Here is a 13,790-nt window from a genome sequence, read left to right on the forward strand (position 1 = left end):
GTGTCTGAATCCTGGCTTAGGAAGACCACCAAAAACTCTGAAATCTCCATCCCTAACTACAACATTTTCAGACAAGATAGAACGGCCAAAGGGGGCGGTGTTGAAATCTACTGTAGAGATAGCCTGCAGAGTTCTGTCCTACTATCCAGGTCTGTACCCAAACAATTTGAACTTCTACTTTTAAAAATCCACCTCTCTAAAAACAAGTCTCTCACAGTTGCTGCCTGCTATAGACCACCCTCTGCCCCCAGCTGTGCTCTGGACACCATATGTGAACTGATTGCCCCCCATCTATCTTCAGAGCTCGTGCTGCTAGGTGACCTAAACTGGGACATGGTTAACACCCCAGCCATCCTACAATCTAAGCTTGATGCCCTCAATCTCACACAAATTATCAATGAACCTACCAGGTACCACCCCAAAGCCGTAAACACGGGCACCCTCATAGATATCATCCTAACCAACTTGCCCTCTAAATACACCTCTGCTGTTTTCAACCAAGATCTCAGCGATCATTGCCTCTTTGCCTGCATCCGTAATGGGTCAGCGGTCACACAACCTCCACTCATCACTGTCAAACACTCCCTGAAACACTTCAGCGAGCAGGCCTTTCTAATCGACCTGGCCCGGGTATCCTGGAAGGATATTGACCTCATTACTTCAGTAGAGGATGCCTGGTTATTTTTTTTAAATGCCTTCCTCACCATCTTAAATAAGCATGCCCCATTCAAGAAATGTAGAACCAGGAACAGATATAGCCCTTGGTTCTCTCCAGACCTGACTGCCCTTAACCAACACAAAAACATCCTGTGGCGTTCTGCATTAGCATCGAACAGCCCCCGTGATATGCAACTTTTCAGGAAGTTAGAAACCAATATACACAGGCAGTTAGAAAAGCCAAGGCTAGCTTTTTCAAGCAGAAATTTGCTTCCTGCAACACAAACTCAAAAAAGTTCTGGGACACTGTAAAGTCCATGGAGAATAAGAGCACCTCCTCCCAGCTGCCCACTGCACTGAGGATAGGAAACTCTGTCACCACCGATAAATCCACTATAATTGAGAATTTCAATAAGCATTTCTCTACGGCTGGCCATGCTTTTCACCTGGCTACCCCTACCCCGGTCAACAGCACTGCACCCCCCACAGCAACTCGCCCAAGCCTTCCCCATTTCTCCTTCTCCCAAATCCAGTCAGTTGATGTTCTGAAAGAGCTGCAAAATCTGAACCCCTACAAATCAGCTGGGCTAGACAATCTGGACCCTTTCTTTCTAAAATGATCTGCCGAAATTGTTGCAACCCCTATTACTAGCCTGTTCAACCTCTCTTTCGTGTCGTCTGAGATTCCCAAAGATTGGAAAGCAGCTTCGGTCATCCCCCTCTTCAAAGGGGGGGACACTCTTGACCCAAACTGCTACAGACCTATATCTATCCTACCCTGCCTTTCTAAAGTCAACGAAAGCAAAGTCAACAAACAGATTACGGACCATTTCGAATCCCACCGCACCTTCTCCGCTATGCAATCTGGTTTCAGAGCTGGTCATGGGTGCACCTCAGCCATTATTGACTGTATGTTTGTTTTACTCCATGTGTAACTCTGTGTTGTTGTATGTTGTCGAACTGCTTTGCTTTATCTTGGCCAGGTCGCAATTGTAAATGAGAACTTGTTCTCAACTTGCCTACCTGGTTAAATAAAGGACTTGTTCTCAACTAGTCTACCTGGTTAAATAAAGGACTTGTTCTCAACTAGCCTACCTGGTTAAATAAAGGTGAAATAAATAAATATCTATGTGTGTGTTTGCTAGCTGTATTGGAATGACATGTACTAAATCATTCACGCCATGAAATATCATACGGTGTGCAATTGACTCTGGCTGACAAATGGCTGAGCAGCGAGGGCATACAGGGGAGGGGGGCTGGGCGAGGTCGTTGTCATAGCGACTGAAGGTCAGTACAGGAGACGGCGATAAAATCGATGACAATTGCTCCCCAAGTCACTAAGATTTATTTTTCTCTCTCGATGAGTCCATCCTCCTATACCCTCTGCTATATACCTGATGGTTCATTACTGTAGGCAATAGTAAGTCACTGTGCAGATGATGTGATCTATAAAACATCTCATCTTCCACACAACAGGGCATGAATAGATCCATCTGATTTAGAAATCAGTGCTATTTTCCATGTATCTAGTAGGAGGGTCAAACTAGCCTCGTCCATAGGGGACAGGGCATCTGAGCCTCAGCCTCGTATTTCATAAACAGCTGACCTTGCAAGTTATATGACAGCGGTGCGGCCCATCTCCAGCTGTGTGATGTCATTACGGTGGTCTTCATTCAACCTTTGCCCTCTTATCTAATAATGCCCCTGGAGTGGCTGGGCTGCGTACAACATGGCAACCAGTATACTAGGCTACTATATAAGGGATGATAGAGCCTCTCTGGCCAAATGCAGTGCACTATATAGGGTGCCATTTTGGAGCGCTCTCCTCTCAGGTCACTCCCTCTCTCCTCTCAGGGCTCTCTCTCTCTCTCTCCTCTCAGGTCACTCCCTCTCTCCTCTCAGGGCTCTCTCTCTCTCTCTCTCTCCCCTCTCAGGGCTCTCTGTCTCTCTCTCCTCTCAGGTCTCTCCCTCTCTCCTCTCAGGGCTCCCTCTCCCAGCAGGGCTCTCTCTCTCCCTGCAGGGCTCTCTCCCTGCAGGGCTCTTTCCCCGCAGGGCTCTCTCTCTCTCCTCTCAGGGCTCTCCCTCTCTCCTCTCAGGGCACTCCCTCCCTTCTTTCAGGGCTCTCCCTCTCTTGTCTCAGGGCTTTCTCTCCCCGCAGGGCTCTCTCTCTCCCCGCAGGGCTCTCTCTCTCCCCGCAGGGCTTTCTTTCTCTCGTCTTAGGGCTCTCTGTCTCTCCTCTCAGGGCTATCTCTCTCTCCTCTCAGGGCACTCCCTCTCTTCTCTCAGGGCTCTCCCTTTCTTGTTTCAGGGCTCTCTCTCCCCGCAGGGCTCTCTCTCTCCCCACAGGGCTCTCTCTTTCCCCACAGGGCTCTCCCTCTCTTCTCTCTAGGCACTCCCTCTCTTCCCGCAGGGCTCTCCCTCTCTTCTCTCAGGGCTCTCTCTCTCCCCACAGGGCTCTCTCTCTCCCCGCAGAGCTCTCTCTCTCTTCCCTCAGGGCTCTCTCTCCCCGCAGGGCTCTCTCTCTCCCCGCAGGGCTCTCTCTCTCCTCTCAGGGCTCTCTCGCTCTCTCTCTCTCCCGTAGGGCTCTCTCTCTCCCCGCTGGGCTCTCCCTCTCTTCTTTCAGGGCAGTCCCTCTCTTCCCACAGGGCTCTCTCTCCCCCCGCAGAGCTCTCTCTCCCCCCGCAGGGCTCTCTCTCCCCCCGCAGGGCTCTCTCTCCCCGCAGGGCTCTCTCTCTCCCCGCAGGGCTCTCTCTCTCTTCCCTCTGGGCTCTCTCTCTCCCCGCAGGGCTCTCTCTCTCCCCGCAGGGCTCTCTCTCTCTTCCCTCAGGGCTCTCTCTCTCCCCGCAGGGCTCTCTCTCCCGCAGGGCTCTCTCTCTCCCCGCAGGGCTCTCTCGCTCCCCGCAGGGCTCTCTCTCCCCCGCAGGGCTCTCTCTCTCCCCGCAGGGCTCTCTCTCTCCCCGCGGTGCTCTCTCTCTCTTCCCTCTGGGCTCTCTCTCTCCCCGCAGGGCTCTCTCTCCCCGCAGGGCTCTCTCTCTCCCCGCAGGGCTCTCTCTCTCTTCCCTCAGGGCTCTCTCTCTCCCTGCAGGGCTCTCTCTCTCCCCGCAGGGCTCTCTCTCTCCCCGCAGGGCTCTCTCTCTTCCCTCAGGGCTCTCTCTCTCCCCGCAGGGCTCTCTCTCTCCCCGCAGGGCTTTCTTTCTCTCCTCTTAGGGCTCTCTCTCTCTCCTCTCTGGGCTCTCCCTCTCTTCTCTCAGTGCTCTCTCTCTCTCCTCTCAGGTCTCTCTCTCCCCACAGGGCTTTCTCTCTCCCGCAGGGCTCTCTCTCTCTCCTCTCAGTGCTCTCCCTCTCTCCCCGCAGGGCTCTCCCTCTCTCCTCTCAGGGCACTCCCTCTCTTCCCTCAGGGCTCTCTCTCTCTCCTCTCAGGACCCTCTCTCTCTCTCCCCGCAGGGCTCTCTCTCTCTCTCTCCTCTCAGGGCACTCCCTCTCTTCCCTCAGGGCTCTCTCTCTCTCTCCCCGCAGGGCTCTCTCTCTCTCCTCTCAGGGCTCTCTCTCTCCTCTCAGGGCTCTCTCTCTCCTCTCAGGGCTCTCTCTATCTCCTCTCTGGGCTCTCTCTATCTCCTCTCTGGGCTCTCTCTCTCCCCGCAGGGCTCTCTCTCTCTCCTATCAGGGCCCCCTCTCTCTCCATTTAGGGCTCTCTCTCCCCGCAGGGCTCTCTCTCTCCTCTCAGGACCCTCTCTCTCTCTCTGGGCTCTCTCTCTCCCCGCAGGGCTCTCTCTCTCTCTCTCCTCTCTGGGCTCTCTCTCTCCCCGCAGGGCTCTCTCTCTCCTATCAGGGCTATTGTTTATATGTGTATTTAACAATATGTTGAGGTATTTTTGGGAGTATAATGCTTGTATGGATGTCAACCCCAACACATGTTCATGTCATCATTACCAATCAACTGTATTCCAGTTAAAAGTGACATTAACAACCACCACTGATTTCTGTTTGCTAGCTATGCTAACCAGCTTACAGTATACAGACAGGAGTTGGCATTTAGAAGTTACTTCTTCTAAACCTGAAAAGGAACAACTTCTACATGTTATGCAGCGAAAACAGCCAAACGTATCCAAATCGGACTTCAGTAACCACATTTTGTGTCTGTTACAATACATAAATCATGACGGATTTGACAAATATCCACTTTATTAGATCAGTTAAATAAAGGTTAAATAAAAATAATTACAAAAAAATAAAAGATTTGTTGAATGTGTGCCAATCTGGTCAATGGAACGTCTGACCCCGGACCCCCTTTTACTGCATCTATTAGAACAATATTCAACATTCTAAACATTGTCCCAACTCTCTAGATACATGGCTCTGACTCTATCTATAACCCACGTCCACTCTGTCATTGCTCATCCATGTATTTATATGTACATATTCTTATTCCATTCCTTTACTTAGATTTCTGTGTATTAGGTAGTTGTTGTGGAATTGTTAGATACTACTTGTTAGATATTGCTGCACTGTCGGAACTAGAAGCACAAGCATTTCGCTACACTCGCAATAAACATCTGCTAACCATGTGTATGTGACCAGTGAAATTTGATTTGATTTGATGTCCCATATATATATATATATATATGATCTCATGTCTGGATCAATACCTGTTGAGAAACTGATCGCATTAACTCAATGTCCCTCCATTTAATAATAATAATGATGATAATATATATATATATATATATATTATATTTCTCTTCTGTTCACACTGAACTGTTTTATCTCACCTCTTCTTCTCCTCCTCTCTTCCTTCCCCTCTCTCTTCCCTGTCTTTCTGACCCGGGGTGTGTAGAGTAAAGATGCTGGTATCAGGACTTTGGTTATGCTGGATGAGCAGGGAGGTAAGTCCCTATAGAGACACAATATTACACTCTAAAATTCTGTCCACTTTCCCAAATATCCCCGGTTTTCCAGAAATCCTGGTTGAAGGATTACGGAATTCCTGCTTAATATTCTCTCCTTATTCTGTGAATCTTCTAAATCGGGATTTTAGGAAAAACAGTGCAGTTCGGAAAGTATTCAGACCCCTTGACTTTTTCCACATTTTGTTATGTTACAGCCTTATTCTAAAATGGATTAAAAAACAAAAAATTCTCATCATTCTACACACAATACCCCTTAATGAGAAAGCCAAAACAAGTTTAAAAAAAACAGATACCTTATTTATTTAAGTATTCAGACCCTTTGCTATGAGACTCGAAATTGCGCTAAGGTGCATCCTGTTTCCATTGATCATCCTTGAGATGTTTCTACAACTTGTTTGGAGACCACCTGTGGAAAATTGAATTGATTAGACATGATTTGAAAAGGCACACAATTGTCTATATAAGGTCCCACAGTTGACAGTGCATGTCAGAGCAAAAACCAAGCCATGATGTCGAAGGACTCTGAGACCGGATTGAAGGTCCCCAAGAACACAGTGTCCTCCATCATTCTTAAATGGAAGATATTTGGAACCAAGACTCTTCCTAGTGCTGGCCGCCCAGCCAAACTGAGCAATCGGGGGAGAAGGGCCTTGGTCAGGGAGGTGACACAAAACCCGATGATTACTCTAACAGAGCTTCAGAGTTCCTCTGTGGAGATGGGAGAACCTTCCAGAAGGAAAACCATCTCTGCAGCACTCCACCAATCAGGCCTTTATGATAGTGGCCACTCCACAGTAAAAGGCATGACACCCCGCTTGGAGTTTGCCAAAAGGCACCTAAAGGACCCTCAGAACATGAGAAACAAGAATATCTGGTCTGATGAAACCAAGATTGAACTCTTTGGCCTGAATGCCAAGCGTCACGTCTGGAGGAAACCTTGCACTATCCCTACGATGAAGCATAGTGGTGGCAGCATCATGCTGTGGGGATGTTTTTCAGCTTCAGGGAGCGGGAGACTGGTTGGGATCGAGGGAAAGATGAACGGGGCGAAGTACAGAGAGATCCTTGATGAACACCTGCTCCAGAGTGTTCAGGACCTCAGACTCAGGACCTCAGACTGGTCGATGGTTCACCTACCCAAGAAGACTCAAGGCTGTAATTGCTGCCAAAGGATCTTCAACAAAGTACTGAATAAAGGGTCTTAATACTTATATAAATGTGATATTTCAGTGTATTTAATTTGTATACATTTGCAAAAATGTCTAAAATCCTGTTTTTGCTTTGTCATTATGTTGTATTGTGTGTAGATTGTGCATCGATTATAGAATAAGGCTGTACCCTAACAAAATGTAGAAAAAGTCAAGGGGTCTGAATACTTTCCCAAAGTATAGTCAGAAATGTAAAAGCACCATGGTTTTGTAGCTCTGTTATTTCTATAATAGTGTATGAACTGTTTGCTGTCTTGTATCTTTATAAGAGGTACAGTACATTTTCTCACTAGACAATGACCTGTGATATTGAGGTTCAGAAAGTAGTTAGTTGATAACACATCCTCTTTACTGAGAGGACAAAACATCTCAATTCACTTCCACTCAAACAGGACACATTTGTAGAATCCCTGAGTTTAGGCTTTGGTTAAAGAAATGGATCCTTGTGGAAGCTTGATAGTACTGGTTGGTTAGCCAGGAGAAGCAGCTTGATGGTACTGGTTGGTTAGGCAGGAGAAGCAGCTTGATAGTACTGGTTGGTTAGGCAGGAGAAGCAGCTTGATGGTACTGGTTGGTTAGCCAGGAGAAGCAGCTTGATGGTACTGGTTGGTTAGGCAGGAGAAGCAGCTTGATGGTACTGGTTGGTTAGCCAGGAGAAGCAGCTTGATAGTACTGGTTGGTTAGCCGGGAGAAGCAGCTTGATAGTACTGGTTGGTTAGCCAGGAGAAGCAGCCTAACCAGAAACAGACCTCAGTAGCTGCCATTCAGAATATGCAACAAACTTAGAAGTTCAACTTAATAGACCTCCTCAGTTGAATGGACATCAGATCTTCATTAGACCTCCTCAGTTGAATGGACATCACATGGTGCCATGGCAGTGAGAAAGACAGTCCCGGAGAAGCATCAGACCACTGAATGTCAGTGAGGTATAGAATAATGTCAGTGAGGTATAGAATAATGTCAGTAGACTCCTGAATAATGTCAGTGAGGTATAGAAATAGACCCCTGAATAATGTCAGTGAGGTGTAGAATAATGTCAGTGAGGTATAGAATAATGTCAGTGAGCTATAGAATAATGTCAGTGAGCTATAGAATAATGTCAGTGAGGTATAGAATAATGTCAGTGAGGTATAGAATAATGTCAGTGAGGTATAGAATAATGTCAGTGAGGTATAGAATAATGTCAGTGAGGTATAGAATAATGTCAGTGAGCTATAGAATAATGTCAGTGATCTATAGAATAATGTCAGTGAGGTATAGAATAATGTCAGTGAGCTATAGAATAATGTCAGTGAGCTATATAATGTCAGTAAGCTATATAATAATGTCAATGAGGTATATAATAATCTCAGTGAGGTATAGAATAATGTAATTGAGGTATAGAATAATGTCAGTGAGGTGTAGAATAATGTCAGTGAGGTATATAATAATGTAATTGAGGTATAGAATAATGTCAGTGAGGTGTAGAATAATGTCAGTGAGGTATAGAATAATGTCAGTGAGGTGTAGAAATAGAGTCCTGAATAATGTCAGTGAGCTATAGAATAATGTCAGTGAGGTATAGAATAATGTAATTGAGGTATAGAATAATGTCAGTGAGGTGTAGAATAATGTCAGTGAGGTATAGAATAATGTAATTGAGGTATAGAATAATGTCAGTGAGGTGTAGAATAATGTAATTGAGGTATAGAATAACGTCAGTGAGGTATAGAATAATGTCAGTGAGGTATAGAATAATGTAATTGAGGTATAGAATAATGTAATTGAGGTATAGAATCATGTCAGTGAGGTATAGAATAATGTAATTGAGGTATAGAATAATGTCAGTGAGGTATAGAATAATGTCAGTGACCTATCGAATAATGTCAGTGAGCTATAGAATAATGTAATTGAGGTGTAGAATAATGTAATTGAGGTATAGAATAATGTCAGTGAGGTATAGAATAATGTAATTGAGGTATAGAATAATGTCAGTGAGGTATAGAATAATGTCAGTGAGGTATAGAATAATGTAATTGAAGTATAGAATAATGTAATTGACGTATAGAATAATGTCAGTGAGCTATAGAATAATGTAATTGAGGTATAGAATAATGTCAGTGAGCTATAGAATAATGTAATTGAGGTGTAGAATAATGTAATTGAGGTATAGAATAATGTCAGTGAGGTATAGAATAATGTAATTGAGGTATAGAATAATGTCAGTGAGGTGTAGAATAATATCAGTGAGGTATAGAATAATGTAATTGAGGTATAGAAGAATGTCAGTGAGGTATAGAATAATGTAATTGAGGTATAGAATAATGTCAGTGATGTATAGAATAATGTCAGTGACCTATCGAATAATGTCAGTGAGCTATAGAATAATGTAATTGAGGTATAGAATAATGTCAGTGAGGTATAGAATAATGTCAGTGAGCTATAGAATAATGTCAGTGAGCAATAGAATAATGTAATTGAGGTATAGAATAATGTCAGTGAGGTGTAGAATAATGTCAGTGAAGTATAGAATAATGTCAGTGAGCTATAGAATAATGTAATTGAGGTATAGAATAATGTAAGTTTGGTATAGAATAATGTCAGTGAGGTGTAGAATAATGTCAGTGAGGTATAGAATAATGTCAGTGAAGTATAGAATAATGTCAGTGAGGTGTAGAATAATGTCAGTGAGGTGTAGAAATAGAGTCCTGAATAATGTCAGTGAGCTATAGAATAATGTCAGTGAGCTATAGAATAATGTCAGTGATCTATAGAGTAATGTCAGTGATCTATAGAATAATGTCAGTGAGGTGTAGAATAATGTCAGTGAGGTATAGAATAATGTCAGTGAGCTATATAATAATGTCAGGGAGCTATAGAATAATGTCAGTGATCTATAGAATAATGTCAGTGATCTATAGAATAATGTCAGTGAGTTATAGAATAATGTCAGTGATCTATAGAATAATGTCAGTGAGGTATAGAATAATGTCAGTGATCTATAGAATAATGTCAGTGAGTTATAGAATAATGTCAGTGAGGTATCGAATAATGTCAGTGAGGTATAGAATAATGTCAGTGAGGTATAGAATAATGTCAGTGAGGTGTAGAATAATGTCAGTTGAGGTATAGAATAATGTAATTGAGGTATAGAATAATGTCAGTGATCTATAGAATAATGTCAGTGAGTTATAGAATAATGTCAGTGATCTATAGAATAATGTCAGTGAGGTATATAATAATGTCAGTGATCTATAGAATAATGTCAGTGAGTTATAGAATAATGTCAGTGAGGTATCGAATAATGTCAGTGAGGTATAGAATAATGTCAGTGAGGTATAGAATAATGTCAGTGAGGTGTAGAATAATGTCAGTTGAGGTATAGAATAATGTAACTGAGGTATAGAATAATGTCAGTGAGGTATAGAATAATGTAATTGAGGTATAGAATAATGTCAGTGAGGTGTAGAATAATATCAGTGAGGTATAGAATAATGTAATTGAGGTATAGAATAATGTCAGTGAGGTATAGAATAATGTAATTGAGGTATAGAATAATCAAAATATTTATATAGCCCTTCGTATATCAGCTGAAATCTCAAAGTGCTGTACAGAAACCCAGCCTAAAACCCCCAAACAGCAAGCAATGCATGTGAAAGAGGCACGGTGGCTAGGAAAAACTCCCTAGGAAAAACTCCCTAGAAAGGCCAAAAACCTAGGAAGAAACCTAGAGAGGAACCAGGCTATGAGGGGTGGCCAGTCCTCTTCTGGCTGTGCCGGGTGGATATTATAACAGAACATGGTCAAGATGTTAAAATGTTCATAAATGACCAGCATGGTCAAATAAAAATAATCATTGTAGTTGTCGAGGGTGCAACAAGCACGTCCGGTGAACAGGTCAGGGTTCCGTAGCCGCAGGCAGAACAGTTGAAACTGGAGCAGCAGCATGGCCAGGTGGACTGGGGACAGCAAGGAGTCATCATGCCAGGTAGTCCCGAGGCATGGTCCTAGGGCTCAGGTCCTCCGAGAGAAAGAAAGAAAGAGAGAAAGAGAGAATTAGAGAGAGCATATTTAAATTCACACAGGACACCGGATAAGACAAGAGAATACTCCAGATGAAACAGACTGACCCTAGCCCCCCGGCACATAAACTACTGCAGCATAAATACTGGAGGCTGAGACAGGAGGGATCAGAAGACACTGTGGCCCCATCCGATGATACCCCCGGACAGGGCCAAACAGGCAGGATATAACCCCACCCACTTTGCCAAAGCACAGCCCCCACACCACTAGAGGGATGTCTACAACCACCAACTTACCGTCCGAAGACAAGGCCGAGTATAGCCCACAAAAATCTCCGCCATGGCACAACCCAAGGGGGGGCGCCAACCCAGACAGGAAGACCACGTCAGTGACTCAACACACTCAAGTTACGCACCCCTCCCATGGACGGCATGGAAGAACACCAGTAAGTCAGTGACTCAGCCCCTGTAATAGGGTTAGAGGCAGAGAATCCCAGTGGAAAGAGGGGAACCGGCAAGGCAGAGACAGCAAGGGCGGTTCGTTGCCCCAGCCTTTCCGTTCACCTTCACACTCCTGGGCCAGACTACACTTAATCATAGGACCTACTGAAGAGATAAGTCTTCAGTAAAGACTTAAAGGTTGAGACTGAGTCTGCGTCTCTCACATGGGTAGGCAGACTATTCCATAAAAATGGAGCTCTATAGGAGAAAGCCCTACCTCCAGCCGTTTGCTTAGAAATTCTAGGGACAATTAGGAGGCCTGCGTCTTGTGACCGTAGCGTACGTGTAGGTATGTACGGCAGGACCAAATCGGAAAGATAAGGTAGGAGCAAGCCCATGTAATGCTTTGTAGGTTAGCAGTAAAACCTTGAAATCAGCCCTTGCCTTAACAGGAAGCCAGTGTAGGGAGGCTAGCACTGGAGTAATATGATCAAATTTTTAGGTTCTAGTCAGGATTCTAGCAGCCATATTTAGCACTAACTGAAGTTTGTTTAGTGCTTTATCCGGGTAGCCGGAGAGTAGAGCATTGCAGTAGTCCAGCCTAGAAGTAACAAAAGCATGGATTAATTTTTCTGCGTAATTTTTGGACAGAAAGTTTCTGATTTTTGCAATGTTACGTAGATGGAAAAAAGCTGTCCTTGAAACAGTCTTGATATGTTCTTCAAAAGAGAGATCAGGGTCCAGAGTAACACCGAGGTCCTTCACAGTTTTATTTGAGACGACTGTACAACCATCCAGATTAATTGTCAGATTGAACAGAAGATCTCTTTGTTTCTTGGGACCTAGAACAAGCATCTCTGTTTTGTCCGAGTTTAAAAGTAGAAAGTTTGCAGCCATCCACTTCCTTATGTCTGAAACACAGGCTTCTAGCGAGGGCAATTTTGGAGCTTCACCATGTTTCATTGAAATGTACAGCTGTGTGTCATCCGCATAGCAGTGAAATTTAACATTATGTTTTCGAATGACATCCCCAAGAGGTAAAATATATAGTGAAAACAATAGTGGTCCTAAAACGGAACCTTGAGGAACACCGAAATTTACAATTGATTTGTCAGAGGACAAACCATTCACAGAGACAAACTGATATCTTTCCGACAGATAAGATCTAAACCAGGCCAGAACTTGTCCATGTAGACCAATTTGGGTTTCCAATCTCTCCAAAAGAATGTGGTGATCAATGGTATCAAAAGCGGCACTAAGATTTAGGAGCACGAGGACAGATGCAGAGCCTCGGTCTGAAGTCATTAAAAGGTAATTTACCACCTTCACAAGTGCAGTCTCAGTGCTATGATGGGGTCTAAAACCAGACTGAAGCGTTTCGTATACATTGTTTGTCTTCAGGAAGGCAGTGAGTTGCTGTGCAACAGCTTTTTCTAAAATTTTTGAGAGGAATGGAAGATTCGATATAGGCCGATAGTTTTTTATAATTTCTGGGTCAAGATTCGGCTTTTTCAAGAGAGGCTTTATTACTGCCACTTTTAGTGAGCTTGGTACACATCCGGTGGATAGAGAGCCGTTTATTATGTTCAACATAGGAGGGCCAAGCACAGGAAGCAGCTCTTTCAGTAGTTTAGTTGGAATAGGGTCCAGTATGCAGCTTGAGGGTTTGGAGGCCATGATTATTTTCATCATTGTGTCAAGAGATATAGTACTAAAACACTTTAGTATCTCTCTTGAGCCAAGGTCCTGGCAGAGTTGTGCAGACTCAGGACAATGGAGCTTTGGAGGAATACCCAGATTTAAAGAGGAAATTTCGGATTGTTCTTATTTTCCTCAATTAAGTTGGAAAAATAGGATGATAATGTCAGTGAGGTATAGAATAATGTAATTGAGGTATAGAATAATGTCAGTGAGGTATAGAATAATGTCAGTGAGCTATAGAATAATGTCAGTGAGGTATAGAATAATGTCAGTGAGCAATAGAATAATGTCAGTGAGCTATAGAATAATGTCAGTGATCTATAGAGTAATGTCAGTGAGGTATAGAATAATGTCAGTGAGGTATAGAATAATGTCAGTGAGCTATAGAATAATGTCAGTGAGCTATAGAATAATGTAATTGAGGTATAGAATAATGTCAGTGAGGTGTAGAATAATGTCAGTGAAGTATAGAATAATGTCAGTGAGGTGTAGAATAATGTCAGTGAAGTATAGAATAATGTCAGTGAGGTGTAGAATAATGTCAGTGAGGTGTAGAAATAGAGTCCTGAATAATGTCAGTGAGCTATAGAATAATGTCAGTGATCTATAGAGTAATGTCAGTGATCTATAGAATAATGTCAGTGAGGTATAGAATAATGTCAGTGATCTATAGAGTAATGTCAGTGATCTATAGAATAATGTCAGTGATCTATAGAGTAATGTCAGTGAGCTATAGAATAATGTCAGTGAGGTATAGAATAATGTCAGTGAGGTGTAGAATAATGTCAGTGAGGTATAGAATAATGTCAGTGAGCTATAGAATAATGTCAGTGAGGTATAGAATAATGTCAGTGATCTATAGAATAATGTCCGTG

General features: G+C 43.5%; 1 protein-coding gene across 1 annotated transcript in view; it reads left to right on the forward strand.

The window, feature by feature from the left end:
* Positions 1-13,790, forward strand: part of LOC115172942 (synaptosomal-associated protein 25-B) — a 68,764-nt gene that overhangs the window by 43,484 nt on the left and 11,490 nt on the right. The window contains exon 4 of the mRNA XM_029730833.1: positions 5,492-5,540. Coding sequence (XP_029586693.1) covers positions 5,492-5,540 — 49 coding nt within the window. The remainder of the gene's footprint in view (positions 1-5,491; positions 5,541-13,790) is intronic.

Source organism: Salmo trutta, chromosome 33 (genome assembly GCF_901001165.1).
Source record: "Salmo trutta chromosome 33, fSalTru1.1, whole genome shotgun sequence".
NCBI classification, from domain to species: Eukaryota; Metazoa; Chordata; class Actinopteri; order Salmoniformes; family Salmonidae; genus Salmo; species Salmo trutta.